This window comes from Micrasema longulum, unplaced genomic scaffold (assembly GCF_059751315.1).
Source record: "Micrasema longulum isolate JH-2025_06_02 unplaced genomic scaffold, ASM5975131v1 h1tg000898l, whole genome shotgun sequence".
NCBI lineage: Eukaryota > Metazoa > Arthropoda > Insecta > Trichoptera > Brachycentridae > Micrasema > Micrasema longulum.
In genome coordinates, this window is record NW_028278089.1 from 634,700 (window position 1) to 651,594 (window position 16,895).

Here is a 16,895-nt window from a genome sequence, read left to right on the forward strand (position 1 = left end):
ACAACGATTTTGGACATTGTACATGTTTACTATTGGCGTATTTACATCGTTTTGCTTTTAATAAAAAATTGTTTATTATGAGAACCAAGACCATCCAAAAACCGTTGAAAGAATCTAGTAATCTGCCGATTTTAGTCAGGCATTATCAGTCCGACGTGCAATTGCCTTTTTTGCACGGTATTTGCAAGAGAGTGAAATAATGTCCTCTTACATCTACATATTAGGACTATGAGCAGTCTCGAAAATGACGCGAAAGTGGTGAACCGGTCACCGGTAATTCCAAATCCATGTATTTAAGAATCATTTGTCTTATATTTCAATACGAAATTACAAAGAAATTTCATCAATAATTTTTATTGACTCTTAAAATACTGTGCTACAAAACTACTTTACAAGCGGTGATGTAACATTGTGTTACCACAAGCAAAAGACAATAGTTCTAAAAATTCCAAAGTTCAGACATTTAAGACAGACAAATTTAACACATAGCCACTCAAGATACAAACTTGATGTGTTTTAAATTGATTTAAATTTATTATCTTATATTTCATTTAAAGATTCTTCTCATCGTTTCTTCGAATCCCTTAAAATATGTATGTGTATATTTATGTTTTTTCTTTATAAAAATGTTAGTACTGTTTCGTTTTATTTTTACATCTAAACATGTTTTTCAATCTTTATTTAAATTCTTAACTTTTAATTACTTTTACAAATTTTCTTCATTTCGAATATTATTTTAATTTGCAAATACTCACTTCAAACTACAAACTTTAAAATAACCTTTTTACTTTAATTTAATTTTTTAAACGATTTCCATTTATGTTTTTTTTTCCTTCTCTTTTTTGTACTTTCATTAATAACCTTACATGTAATTACTTTAAAATATGGAAACTTTACTGGTCCATTAGAGTAAAGTCCAACTGTGTAAAATATAAAACTATGGAACCGTACTGTATGTTTCCTAAATAAAAGAAAATAAAATAAAAACTTACGTTGTATAATTTAACGAAATAGATATATTTAACGAAATAGATATATTTACCAAAAATATTAAATTTATCAAAACTGCCATAGGTAATAAATTGTCTTTGTCCGCATTCTCCTCTCCGTTGCTCTCTATCCCTGAACATATATAAGTTTTATAGTGAGAAGTTCTTTTAATGTAATTATGTATCCCCGTACTGCGGGCCAACTGTTTGTGACACCTGATTTTTATAATCCGAATTATTTTTATTAAACTTATATGTTATTCTTATTTATATATTATGTAGGTGCATATAATATGCATTTGTGTGTTCGTTTTGAATCAACGTTCGCGTATTGTCAAACCTTATTTTATTGTTGTCATTATTTCGTATTTACTGCATTTTGTGGTTACCTACTGTATTGTATAGGACTCATCGCAAATTATTCATTCGATGTGTATCAGTTAAATTTAAAAAATAAAATGCCTTTTTTTTTCAGAATACGGTTTTGAAATTTAACATACTTAAAAAAAAAAAAAAAAAACAATTTATATCATTTCGTCATTTGAATTTTAACAAAAAGGTTTCTAACTTTTTACTAAGCTCTTTATTGTACCATTTTTTATACAATTTACAAGTTTTAAGCAAACATTTTTTTCATACTTACGCACCCATACACACGCACCCTCTCCCTCATTCATTCCCACACGCACATGTATCCTCTCCCTCATTCATTCACGCATACACACATTCACATACACATGAATACAAACGTCACACAAATACAATTACTAAACTTCTTTTCTTATATATTATGTGTCATTATATTAACAGTGGATTTTTTTAATTGGCTTTAGTATTGTTAAGATTTTTCTAATTATTTTGTTTATTTAATAGCTGTAAAAATCCCAAATAAAATAAAATAAAATAAAATAAATAATTAAATAATAGCGAACGCAGTTTTTTTTTGTAATAAAACTCCATAAGTTTTGTATAAAAATTCAACCTTATTAATATGCCAAAATAAAAATGCTCTCTAACTAAAATTTTGAATATTAGTAATAAAACTTATTTACCTACAATAAATAGAAAAATAAAAAAATTGAAAAAAATACAATCATAAAGGGATTAATAGTTAACATTAGTTTGTTGTTGAAGTTAAAAGTCGAATCATAGTTTCAAGTCCGCCTTCTGTAAACAATCAGTTACTTATCCAATTTTTTTACTTATTGATTTTTGTAGCGTGGTTCCATTTTGCATAACTTAAGAGTCGTGTTATTATAACCGTTTGTTAAAATGTTCTTTTCTCTTTCTTTTCATTCTCGCTTTGCTCATATATCTTAAGGATCTTTCTTAACAGAGTTCTGCTTTAACTTGCATTGTTTTGTAGAACCTCAGTTAATCCTTAAATTTCATAGAACAACACAATTATATTTACCCACGCTTGCGTTACTAAGCTTTACGCTAAACATGAAAGTTAAAAAATAACAACCGAAATTGGAACAACAATCAAGACATTGCAATTTTATTTTAACAAATGTTATAAATTTAAAAAAATATAATAATAGCGTTTATGACAAATTGAATGTCAGCGTAAGGCTATGAAAACATGATAAGGAAAAAAGGTAAATTGTTGAAAAATAGCATAAACCTCATACTTAAAAAAACTGATTATATCAACCGTTATAAAGAAGAATATGTCATTCAAAATAATGGAACCATAACCTTCGCAAGTCTTCAGTTATATCAAATACCCACAGAAAAAGTTAGGTTTCGACCGATCGCACAAAATATTTATATTCGTTGAAAAATTGTGAAATAAAGAATCGTCACTCAATCACGCCACTCCAAAACGTAAAAATTTCAAGAAAAAATAATGTGACCAATCTGTAAAAAATAACAATTCAAATCGACCGAACTCCTTAAGGCTGTAGTCTGATAAAAAGGAAGTAACTCTTGTGATTTTATCATTTTAAAACATCGTTATTTGAAAAAAAACGCCTATAATTTTTTTAATTAAATTATGGTAGTTTTGTACAACTAAAATATAATTACATTTCGAACAGCTGATAATAATCTTGAAAATTTGACTTAACTTAGGTACGTTGGTATTAGTATAAAAACGATGTCTTAAAGTAAAAAAATCTAACAAATAAAAATAATAGACTAAATAAAAAAGTTAATAAAAGAAAAGTCTTTAATTTTATTTTTTTAATCACATTAACTTCCTGGTATTATTTTTAAGATAAAGGTTGAATAATGCCCAAATAATAATTTTAAATTGATTAAGTAGTCAAAATATTATGTTTCAAACCCTCTATTTATTGTATTTTGGGCGATTTATTTATTAATTTTTAAGAAAAGTATTTGGTGGTTAGTGTTTAATATTTAAAGTATGCCTTGAGAAAATTTTTATACAGCCTTAACAATTTTTTGACTTGATAATTTGTAGTTTAATTATCATTATTATAAGTATCATTCTAATATTTTTAGCGGCCAATCCTTGAGCAACCATAAGCCGTGAAGTAGGAAAAAAACTGCAGTAATCTCAAGAACTAGGTTGTGGCCCGTGGTAGTATTGTGGATTCACGGACCAAAGGTCGCAGATTCAAATTTAACTCGATATCCATTTTCCAGCATGTGTTATTTACGACTGTTTTAATTTAGGTAGAAGATTTTTCTGTCTGTTTTATTACGCAAATCCTAATTTAAAGCTGATATTTTTTGTGCAGAAATAAAAATGATATACCAAACATGTGCCAAACTAGTCAGAATCTCAAGTCAAACTAAAAAAGCTAACTTTTCTGCATAATGCCAACTACGTACAGTAGTAGAAAAAAATAAAGAAATATTTTGGGTTACTAGAATTTAAATTTACATCATAATTTTTAATGAACTTTAATTTAAACGGTACAAGAATTTTCAAAACTTAATGTAAGTTTTAATTTAAACAGCTTTATACTCAAAAGGTGTACCTGATGTTAGTTTTCCCCAAAAACCAACTAAGCAGTAAACCTTATGAAATATTGCATTTTAGGGAGTAATAACGACTAAAAATAACAAGTAAGCATTTTTTTGAAATATTAAATTTTAATGAATTTTTCGTATTTTTTTTTTTTGCTTCACTACAGGCCAGGAGGCTCAAATACAATGGTAAATAACATCACGGAACATCCAGGCTTGAGAAAAATTACATTTTAATTTTTGTGTTCTCACCGGGAATCGAACCCGTAACCTTCCGTGTGTGAGTCAAGCGTCTTGACCACTACGCGACGGAGGCCGCGGATTTTTTATAGTTTTGGGAAAACTTTCTGTTTGCGGTAACTGATATGAATTTGTTTATTTTTTCTTTTTTAAAATTATTTACATAACACGCTTTTCCACATAATTAATCGTTACCATCATAGCCTCAATATGGTGTATAAAAAAAAATAGTTTTTATCAATGTCATTACGATTTACTTGTTTAAACAGATTTTTTGCGTTTATCTCAAAAATTAATTTTTGAGTTACGGTGGTTTTGGAATCGGGCGGCAGTATTTTTTAAAGGCTCCTGAGCTGAAAGAGTTTAATACATAAAATCAATCCAAGATGTCATTAAAAAACCCGTTTTTTTCTCAGGTGATCAGCTACGACTCTCCAAGGGGTGGAGTATCAGTGGTAACGGAACGAGGTGATATCACCACATCCAGACTACTGGTCCAAAACGCTGATCTTCCTGACTCTGGAAAATATTCCTGTAGTCCTTCCAATGCAGAAGTGGCCAGCATTAGAGTACATGTTCTCAACGGTAAGTGGTATCAATTACTATTAAAATCCTTAACTATTTTAATATTTTATAAGCTTGAGAATTGTTTTTTTTACGATTATCGTGAATACAAAAAAAAGAACACGAAAACGAAGTGAGAATAAGGATCTTACGAGTATGATCAGGACTTTTTTAGTGCAGAGACGTCTACTAACACTGGACACAACGTATTTTGTTTTTTTTATTTTATAATCATATATTTTTATACAGAAAAGTTGTGATAAATACATTTTGAAATCGGAAAGCCATTTAAGCGATTTCACAGAATAATATATAGTCGGTATATTTTTTTTATTAAAAGTACAATATATACGGGTGTGTGTGTGTGTGTGTGTGTGTGTGTAAAATAAAAAAAAAATATAGGGTGGAGAAAGGAGAGAGGAGTAATTAATAAGAAATTGTTCATAAAATTAATCGTTAACGTGATTTTGTAAATTTATGAAACAGTGTATAAGCACCCACAGTAAATACATTAAATAAGCGATAAATATTTTATAATATCTACTCGAAGCATTTTCATAGATTGTAAAAAATGTCGGCCAAACCAATATTGAAATATTTACTTCACAAATGTAAAGTTATATTATAAAACCTACAATAATTGTTGTGCGTTATATAATAATAATAACACCATGTGTGTTTACATAGAGAAATAAAATACAAATATGGTGTTAACCGTTAAAAGAGTTTTGACTGTAGGTAATGTCATATTTATATTTAGCTAATTTCTTTTTTATGTTTTGAGCATTAACTTTTTGGTCAAAAATATTAATTAATGTTAGTAAATTATGAGTATTTCACCACTAACCAACTTTGTATGTGTACCGGTTGCGAGAACACCATATCCCAATTCACATTAGTTCACATTCGGCGACATATTGCTGAATATTATAAACCTAATTTAAGTGCATGTTTAGACATGGAGGTGTTTGCGTTCCTTTTAACTCAGCATGTAATTTAAGTATTTTCTCGTAAATACTATATGTGCTACCGTGATGGTAAAGGTGGAAGTCTATTTTAGTATTTGCAAGTTGGTGTAGTGAGTATTCTGACAAAGAGACGGGTACGTCTCGAAGCCGGTAGGCATAAAAAGTCGGTATATGGTTAAAAACTAACGTTTACAAACATTTATCGGCCAATTTTACTTGCACATTATGTTTTCAATGTGCTTTCTCAAATGTAAAAGTATAAAAGTACTTTTTTTACATTAAGTTTCCTCGGCACGGTGTTGTGTTATACTTCCTATTTTGATTGTAAAATATTGAATATAAATAAAAAAATACACATAAAGAAAAACAGTCAGGGATTATAAGCTATTGCTTTGTGTACAAATACTATTTTAGCAAATAATTAGGTTTTAGGTGAATCGTATTGGCATCATATTATAAAATATAGTATTCTAAGCCAATGTTATTAAAACAGATGGCTTAATTTTAGATATGTGTGTCTATATTATTTTCTTTATATTAATAAACTCCCACGAGGCTGGGTTTTAACATGAAAATTCTCGTAACATACACAAATGAGTTGTTTTTTGATAATTTAAAAAATTTAGGTAGGTAGAAAGAAATTGCTTTATGCATATAAATAAATATTAATTGCGTATGTATATACAGTGTTTAAATAAATAAAATGAATTGAAACACCCGTTTCCAATCAAATAAAGACGATCGAATCCTTGACAATTTTGACAAATCCCGTGGAAAACGTTTGTTTAGTGTTCTAGTTCCATAGCATGCGCAGAATTGTATTCTATGGTAATACAATATTTAAATTACGGGATTAATATAATTAGATAAATACAAACAACAACAAACCTTCCCCTCGTTTCCCATTAAGGTATGCAGATAGTATATAACGCCATATCACTCTGCCTTTGCACACAGATATTACTTCCTCTATATTGTTTTAATTTATTTATTGTTTTTTTTCCCTCTTGTTCCCGTTATTCATTCTTTGCTTATGCATACAAAGCTTTTTTTCCTGTTATGTATATTTTGCACAATAGTTACTTTTCAAGGGTTTGAGTCAATTCTTTCATTAATTTTTTTTCATTTTTGTAACTATGGCCTTTAGAAAGTCAATGTATTTTTTGCCAGTAGCTTCATTTTTTATAACTTCCTCTGGGTTTTCGAAAATTTGGCCGTATTGTGCGCACATTTGAATGCAGTTTCACCTCTCGGCGACAAACATAGGACAGTCTAGTAATATATGGAGGACGTCCTGAGAGCTGAGTCTATCGCAAGGGCAGCAATCGTTCTCTGTTTTTTTAAATCTATGAAGATATTTTCGAAAAGCACCATGACCTGAAAGCATTTGAGTCAGCTCGTAAGTCCGCTTAAAATTATCCAATATCTCGGCATCTTTTATATTTTTGAAAAACAATTTCGTTATTTTGCCTGCATTACTTAATAAATATTTTTTGTTCCAAGTATCGTATGATGTTTCTTGCACTATTTTTTTAATATATGATATGAGAATATGGTCATTGGTAGGAAAGTTCTCATTTTAGAAGCATTTTTCGAAAATTCATCCGCTCGCTCATATTAATATACCTTCCTCTATGTTTATATACCTTCTCTTACACGAGCGCCGATTATTCCGACTTTTGACATTTACATTATACTTAACTGTGACATTTTTGTTCAGTCAAAAAGTACTGAATGGTCATTGGGTTCGACCAAGATTTATATTGAGTGAAATTGAAATACCGCAGAGTTTATATATTGAAAAAATTGTAAAAATCGCCTTATTCCCACTTGTGGCACAAATGTAATTTTTGTCACGAGAATGATCTTTAATATTAGAGATACTGATTTAAATAACTCACCCATTAATTGCCTTCCATATTTTTTTTAATTCCTGGACAGCGTTTGATGCTGTCATGGATTTTAGTTATCGTCAATTGCTTGTCGTGTTATGAAAAAAATATTGTTCGGTGTGGCCAATAGCCCAGCTCACATCTAAAAATATGTGACGACGCACCTACTCAAAATTATTCGTCACCACATCTCCAAACCAACGCAGAGCTTCTTTCGTAATTTTGTCGATAATGCTTACCCCAGCCTTGATAATATACAGATCTTAACATTTGTGCAACCATCGTACGTAGTTTTACCACACATTACCTGAAAAACCACATTGCGACAGCTTTTCAGTCATATTTCATCCCAGTTCTTCTTCGTCCATACTTCGTTCTAATACATCAGGGTCGGCACCAAAACTTCATTCTGAACTATCCAATTCAGTTAAAAGATTAAATTTTATCAAATAAATATAAACAGACAAAAAGGGAAGCGAGCTATCTTGTTATCTTATAAAAATATTATTAATTTAACTCGTGTGAAAATAATAAATACGGACCTTAAAAAGAAATTTCTAGATTTCACTTTTTGTGAGATATTACCCCATAAAATGCCAGTAAATCAGGATCGTACGAAATCCTAAGAAGTTTATAGTAATTGAGATGTTTCAAAATAAATGTAAGCCCACAAATTAACTTTCTACGTCCTAGTGGGAGAATGTTGTATTATTAATCGTTTAAATTACAAACTATTTTAGAGAAATTGAATCCCAAGCTTAATCAGTTTGAATAACATGGCTGAAACTTTCGGGTCCAGACATTTATTGGAGGTCGAAAATCCCGTCAAACTTATCGTCGACCAACTTGTACTCAAAACTGTAACAACAATTATATTTACTACCTGATGAAGCTTTGAAAAATTCCTATCTGGAATACGCCTCATTGAAAAAGGTACAAAAATTTATCAATCACATTACAATAAAATAAATAAAACAACTTTGTTTTTCATCACTAATTTTTTTTATTATTTTTTTTTCCGACCGGCAAACAAGCTTCTCTGTCAAGGTTTACGTAACTAATGAATCTATTGCTTTTTTATGTTTATCATGTTCACTAAATACTACACGTGGACCCAATAAATCAAGTGGTTTTTTCTTATACGAGTGGTATTTGATATCATTATTTTCGAAGTAAGCCAGAAGAGGACTAAAAGAAATATTGTTTATTTGGTTATTAATTATTGTTTTCTTACAGTGAATAGCTTTTTTAATTTCTAAAATTTCTAAGTTGTCTAATTTAAATATTTGATTTTCAACATGAAGTACTTTTAATCCAGTGTCTTTATTGAAGTTATGATTATTTTCAATAAGATAATAATAATAAAATAATAAAAAATATAAAAAAAAGTGGTTAAAAACAAAGTTGTTTTATTTATTTAATAACCACAAAGTTAGTGCTTCAAATACAAAATTTATATTCAAATTACATGACAGCTTGAAAAATGATGTGATTTTGTTATTAAATACAAAAAAATCTGTATTATCAGAAGTTAAAATCAAATTAATTTTTGCAATAAATATAAAAAAATATTACTTATTTGAAAAATATGTTTTCTTGAAAAAAATATGTTTTAGGTATAACGTAATAATATAAATCTTTTGTGAATTTCAATAAAAAAAATAGCATTTTGTATGACAAGACCATTCTACCATATGTCATATAAGGTACTTATTCAATGACGTATAATTAAAAGCATACGCGGACTCACTTTTATTCATACAGACATATTCGTATTTCCGTAATTTCTCCCTAAATTATGATATTAAGGCAATTAAACGACGTACTGACCAAACAATAATACAAAACAATAATACAAAACACCACAACGGTAATCTATTGTGTATGAAAAAATCACTGCTCTAGTGCCATAACCCAAGAAGAAAATACGCGAATACTTTGTATGAAGAAAAGTCAGACCGCGTTTCTTATTCACAGTTTACTTTTGAACGACTATCTAGAATCCTCAAAAATGTCAAACCTTATATTAATTTTGTATACGTTGTTAAGTGTTCATTAAATTATTTATTGGGGCAATTCAGAACAGATATTTATGTATTTATTAGAAAAAAATAATACACATACATTATACTCAAATATTAAACCAAAACATATCTTTAATATTCGCATAAGTTTTAGTTTAGTTCTAGTTTGAAAAATATTTTTTTGGAGTAGGTACTACATTAATTTCTACCGAAAGGTAATAATGAAAATTTTAAAAATGATTTAAATATTTGTTAATTCTAAGAAATTCAAATGTCGTTTTATAAATTACGATAGTTTATCAAAAATACAGAAATTTATAGTTAACTATGGAATGGACAAAAAGCCATAAATATGTACATCAAAATATTATTTTATTTAAAAAAAAAAAATTCGTAGAAAAGGTAGAAAAGGAAAAGAGAAATGAGTGATTTTACTTAGCAAAGAACTGCTTTAAATACTTAACTGCCTATTTGGCTAGTGTTTGTTAAATTTTCACTCTAGATGACTCTCCAGATACTTGAAAATCATTTTACGATAGGAAAATTTCATAATTTGATCTTTCGATTGATTAAAAAAAAAACGGTTAATGATTTAATTTTTTGTAGATTGTTGGTAATACTAATTATAAGATTAACAACAATCGTAACTAAATCGTAAAATAAATTTAATTCGGGAAAACATTTTTTTATTAGAGTTTTTAAAAGAAAAATATTGATTGATATTATTTAAGTGTTAACAACACCAATTTTTTTTCAATTATTTCCATAATAATTTTAAATATTTAAATTAATTTAATTTACTAACCATGAGTTTTATTTTTCAATGAATTGAGGAAATTTCAAATATTTCATTATAATATTGGTAGAACTAGGCCAATACATATTGATTCCTATTATATTTAAGTGATCTTAAGTACTTATAACATTTTACGAAGCTGTTTTCTTTTTATTAAAGTAATAAAACCGTGAGTGAATTCAATATCGCTTGGAAAGGTAGTAAAATATAAAAGTAGCCTGTAATGTAAAGACGCCCACCGTTCCAGTGGAACGATTTATATTTGAAAAGAACAATAAATCGATGCTGTAAGAGAACATAAGTGAAAGTTTTTTATATAAGACAATTCTTAGAGGGCTTAGTCGAAGTGTTCTTATATTCGGAAAAAAATAATTATCTAACTATATAATTGATTTGTTACACAGATTTGTTATTTTTGAAAATATAAAATTATCAATAATAAAAAAATTAATAATAATTCAAATTACATGTATTTCATAAATTAAAAAAAACTCATTTAGTAATTACAAATCCTTCGAAAAAAATGCGTATTGAGTAATTTATCAATATCAGTGTACAATAATTCAAAGATGAAGCGAAACCTCGAATTAAAAGATAACAATTTCAAAAAGAGTAAAAATATTAATGATAAAAATTACAAGTATTTCATAAATTAAATAATATCCTTTATTAAGTACAAATCTATGGAAAAAAATGCTTTTTGAGTAGTTTATCAAAATTAGTGTACAAATTATTTAAAGATCAAACAAAACCGTGAATTAAATTGTATTTTTATATCAATATTCCTACAGAGATGAGGTAGAATTTTTTCAAATTCAGGATTATCGATATTCGAGCGTTTACAGGGCTTATGACCTGTCATTGGCTGGGTTGAGTGGCCACTTTACGTTTTACAACATTCACCATTCCGCTTATTAGCGAATATCGACACAGGTACCATTTTGATTCTTGTATATATCTTATTAAATGAGAAACCATTCACTAGCGTGTTGGAGCACCATCTATGTATTGATATTGAAGTTAAGTATTTTTAATTAGCATATTACTTTAGTTTATGTATTTAAGACTCTTCCGAGTTAAATTAAGTACTAGTAAATTGAGTACTAGTAATTAAATTATAACTTAAATAAATACCCACAAAGTGAGTGCTTCAAATATAAATATTTTTAAAATTATGACTATTTTGAAAATCAATAATTCATATAATTCAAAGCTAAAAAATGAATTTTAATAAGAAATAATAAAAAGTCTTTTTGATGAAAGTAAACATATAATCGGCCTCCTAGAACAAGCTTTTTGAAGGTGCGGAGGAAAACCTGGCTTGGACACGTGCTGCGCATGCCTCAGGGAGCCTAAGCATAAATTGCCTCTTGCTTACACCTGCCGACAATGAGAATCTTTCGGCTCTATTCGGCGAAACTGTGGGACGTGGGATTGACCTGGAAAAAGACGGGAGTACTGGTTAGCGATGAGGTCTCCTTAAGGCATCTGGTGATGTCTACACGCTGCACTCAGAAGCGGCTGTGGAAAACGAAGGATAAACATTTAAAAAATATACACAGATGCAATTTTACTTTATTACTTAAAGTATTATTTTTTTGGGTAAACATTTAAAACTACTTACATTAATTTATAACATTTTACTTTGTACTAACTTAAATAAAATTTTACTTTATAAAGTATCAATAGAAATTTATAATTAAGCTGTAAATGAAATCACATTTAATCATAATAATTTTAAAAATACACAAAAAATATAAAAAATAACAAGAACCACAACATAATCTAGCAGGGATAAAAAATATGTAATATATAAAAAAAACAAATCTAAGACGAATGTTGAATTTTTAGTGGTCATTTACTAAAAATGATGCAGTTAAAATTAAATTTATCCTGGTCTTAAAATAAGTGTGAATTTTTATATCAATTATATCATTAAAAATATCAAAACGTTTTTATGGATCTGGGCTTGGAGGGGGAGATTGAGCAAAGTGAGAACTCTCACCTTCCACACAGTAGCCAGACTCTTTATAGACCTGAGCTAAGAGGGTGAGAGCTATTCGCTGGAACCCGTCACAATTGATTTGTATATGTCGCAGTGACGTCAAAAGCTTGTGTAGCACTTACTCCTACCTTTAAGAATATAAACAATAATCAATCAGTTATATGAAAAAATATATGTACAAGAAACTGAACGAAAAAAACAAAAAACTATGTGGCAATAAAGAAAAAGGGCAATAAAATAATTGTATTCAATACATTCATAAACACGATAAACATGTAATACTTCGAGCTTAAACATGCAAATCCATCTTCATTTCACATTGTTTAAGTGTCGAAGAGATCTATGAAAAGCCGGAAGATCTATCCCAAAGAATTCCAAGTTGTGTGACAAATTCACTAATCTACACATTCTGGACATTGGGGCATAAAAACAAAAGTTCGTTTATGAGAAGATTTTACAAAAAGAAGATTTTGATTTCAGGTGACATGGTTGAGAACATGGAAAAAAATCGATTGCAACAGACATGGGATACCATTTAGTATTTTGAAAATGCATGTTTTAAGATCCACCTCAGTTCTACGTTTCTCTAATGAAGAAATTATCATGTCATTGTGTAATTTGTCATAATGACACGGTTGAAAGGCTTTCTTTAAGGTTTACTCCAGATTGCCATGTTGTATAAGTAAGTCTTTGATGAAATTTATTTATTAACCATTACGGGTTATTCATTAATTTTACAAAAAAATACATCATTCTTTATTTATACTCTGTTGTTGATAACTACATTTTTTACGCCTTTTTAAAAGTTTGTTTGAGTTTTTTTTTTAGTTTTGTCTGGTAGTTGATTGTATGATTTCAGTCTCTGATTTGTCAGACTTATAAGTTTCAATTGTCCTTGTTTTGTTTTGGAATGTTGTATGTGATAGTGTTCTGATATTCTTGTATTAGGTTCATGTTTATGACAATTTTTTTTTTTTTTTTTCAAATCTTTGTCTGCAATGATAACAGTATAATCCGCCTATAGTAAGCGCAATTACTCACCTAGTGTCTACTGTCTACTGTCTTGGGTTCAATTCTCGACATGTTAAAAATAAATCTTTTTTTTAAAGGTGTAAATTGATATCAATATTTTGTAGTCCACGGATTGATATTCGCAACGCATGAAAAGCTCATATTTTTTCCTTAAAATGAAAAATAATTTCCTGATTCTCGTGAAACGCTATTATTTCCAAATACAGTATCGTATGTGACATTGAATGCCAAAAGCGAATCACTATAATATTGTTTTTTTTTATTTTTTATAAATACTTTAAGTACCTTTAACCCATGCTATCGATGTCACGTACGTGTAATTTGACAGCCACACGTTCGTGTCGACAAACAAATGAGCATTTCTTGTTTCGTTGAGTAAATATTTCGCGCTTAGAGTAATGATTTGCCATTATACCTGCCAGCCAATTATAAATAAGATTCAGGTCAAAGTTAAGACAGTCGTAAAAAAATCAAGGTGAAAAAAATTGGGTTTGATTTCTTATTGTGCTATAAAAAACACATTTTTTGCAAGCCTGTATTAAATGAGGCAGAATATACAAGCAGGTAAAGAACACAGTTATGTGCGTGAAATAGAACAAGACCGCTGGACAAGACTTATTCACTCGGTGGCTGCTCTCAGGTAAAAATTCCGAGTAAGAAAATAAATTGGAGATAAATCCGCCTCGATGTGTAGTAGTTGGCGCGTTATTCTACCATTATTGAGGTCCTGGGTTCGATTTTTGGCAGGGTGGACGTGAATTACTGATTTCGAAGCTTGTTAAAACTACAATATTTCTTTTTATTTTATGTAGGAAAAATAAAACGCAAAGTTAGTCATTTGTTTATATATACGGACTCAGAGGACTCATTGATTCCTTTATTTGGTTTGTCCATCCCGTTGAAGACTATCTTTTTGCTTGATTACTCTTGACTGTCCCCTTTTCCATCAGTTTTGTGAGACTTCGTGTTTTGTTTTCCAATCTGTTCAAAACATGATGTAGTTATTTTCTGCATATTGTTGAAAATCTTTTGCTTGTTGATGGTTCCAAGAAAATAGAGACGATTGTGCGTTTTACGCTCAACGAAATAAATAGTATCCGTTATCAGTACTACTTTTCAAACACATAGAGCATGTGTCTTTTTTGTTCTCAGTTTTCATGTTTCCACTTCATACAATGCAAAAGAGAAATCAAAGATTTTACTTGGCAAGTTTTTTTCATAAAAATGTACCCTAGTATTATTATTTTTTTTTTAAATACATGTTTAACTTATAACCATTTTTCAAAATAAGTCATTCAAATATTCATGGCTTATTTTGAAAAATGGTTATAAGTTAAACATGTATTTAAAAAAAAAAAAATATTTTATATTTTATAGATTAATTAAAGAAATCACACACATAAAATATTACACCATTTTTTAACAACTTTTTTTTTTTTAATATTAGAAGCAATTTTTTTTGTTTTATATACTTATGCATGTGTTACCAGTAAAATTGCAAGACGGTTGTATGTATAAAGGTCAAAAGTGCGAAGATAGAGTGTTGAGGTCATTATTACTCTAGCAGAGGTCGCAAAATTATGAAAAAAAAATCCCCTACAAAATATACACATACGTAACAGGGTTGTGACGTTTTAAGAATGTTCCCGACTGAATTAATATTATGTGTATCGGTTCTTGTACAAATGTCATAGTAAACTTATGCATATAAAAGGCAAAATATGGAGACGATTTCTCAGGGGCCGAATTGCGAAACTTCGATGAATTGTTTTTATATGATGTACTTTAAAAAATATCCATTTAATGTTTTAGAAAATTGTATTTTAATTTTATTAAAATACAACAGATGCGGACAAAGGAAGAAGTTGGGTAGGGGAGGGGAAGGAGTTTATGTTAAGGATGCTAGTACGTGATATTAAGGGTTGTCTTCGTTTTCAAATTATAATAATAATTTTTACGCACTAAAAGCACGCGTTGTTGAAAAAAAAGATTTTTTTTTACAGTAAACTGTTGGATTACAGTACAGGATTTACAGTAAAAGTTAAACCTTGAGGAATGTTCCACTTAAACTTCGCGGTTTGACCTTAAAACACTGTGTATATTACCCGGGAACTTATACATCATGAAAACATTCAAACATAAATATGTAGTGGTCTTAAGTAAGGTTAGGTTAGGTTAGGAGATGATTTTTATCCTACAGTTATAAGATTCTTCTAGGTTATTTTAATTATCAATTTATTATAATTATGCGTAAAGAATAAAACAATACTTTTTGGTAAAGTACTTTATTTATTTATTTGATACATTTTTCATCAGGAGAGCGACCAGCAGCGATGCAGACGGGATCTGCAGGACTTTCCAGCAGTGCTCAACATATTCTTCCTCTTCTTCTCTTACCAGTTCTGTACGAGAGATTCAGGGGAATAGACCGGTGACACATTAGTTCTTAAACTAAAAAAATAAGTACTCGTTTAGTGTAACTAATGAGATTTTATAATAGAACTGTATGTATATACTATAATTAAAATAATTAAGCTGATTGAAAATCTTAAAATGTACTCTTGGATTTAAAATATTATGTTGGTTGATTTTTTTTATAACTATGTGCAATGTTAAAGTATGTATAGATATATTTACATGTTATTAATAAATTATGACAAAATTATAAATTTCTTAAACAAAATAATGAATTTATTTATTTACTCTTTTTAACGCTTAAATTTGTATTGAACACAAGCTGTTATTCCATTCAAATATTGATTTGCTTTTTAAAACATACATTAGTATTAAACATACATATGGGATATTTTGTGAAACGACTGTTGAAAGTAATACAATTATATTTATGTAAATAGGTGATCAATTTATCAATACGAAAAATCCTCTTCCAGGAATATTTAATGAAATAATTTTTTAATAAATACAAAACACAAAAGATAATTCTTAATTTAAACTTTGAAATAAATATCATACAATTATGTCATTAAAAAAACGGTGTTGTAATAAAGGAGAGCGTTTTTTTAACAAAAAAGTTGCACTTTTAATAATTTGTTTAAATAATCCTTTAAAATCGGCAAATTTTAATTTTTTAACAGATATTTTTAGAATGTGAATATTTACTAATTAAATCACTGAGTTTCGTGACGTTTATTGAAAAATATGTATTTCTAAAGCAAAACACAGTAACAATGTTACATGAACAATGCGCACACATTGAATTTAAAAATGTAACTATTTTCCGCATCTGTATTATGAATATGTAGACCAATAATTCATAAGAATTTATTTCAAACATTTTAACACCCAAAAATTTCATATGAGAAATACTTAAAATAAAACTGTAACAATTATTTAAAAAAATAACTGTCAACTATTCAGTATAGGTTAAACTGAGTTAAATTTTTAAACAAAATATGTTGGTCATCCAATGATTTTTAAATCAACA

The 16,895-nt window shown here is 28.6% G+C and overlaps 1 protein-coding gene across 4 annotated transcripts in view; it reads left to right on the forward strand.

Annotated features, from left to right (window-relative positions):
- Positions 1–16,856, forward strand: part of LOC148278294 (zwei Ig domain protein zig-8-like) — a 144,665-nt gene extending 127,809 nt beyond the window's left edge. For all 4 annotated transcript variants that reach the window (XM_088231630.1, XM_088231633.1, XM_088231631.1 and 1 more), the window contains 2 exons: positions 4,586–4,754; positions 15,767–16,856. In XM_088231630.1, the coding sequence (XP_088087756.1) occupies positions 4,586–4,754; positions 15,767–15,885 (288 nt within the window). In that variant the 3' untranslated portion in view covers positions 15,886–16,856. The remainder of the gene's footprint in view (positions 1–4,585; positions 4,755–15,766) is intronic.
- The last annotated feature ends 39 nt before the right edge of the window (positions 16,857–16,895 follow it).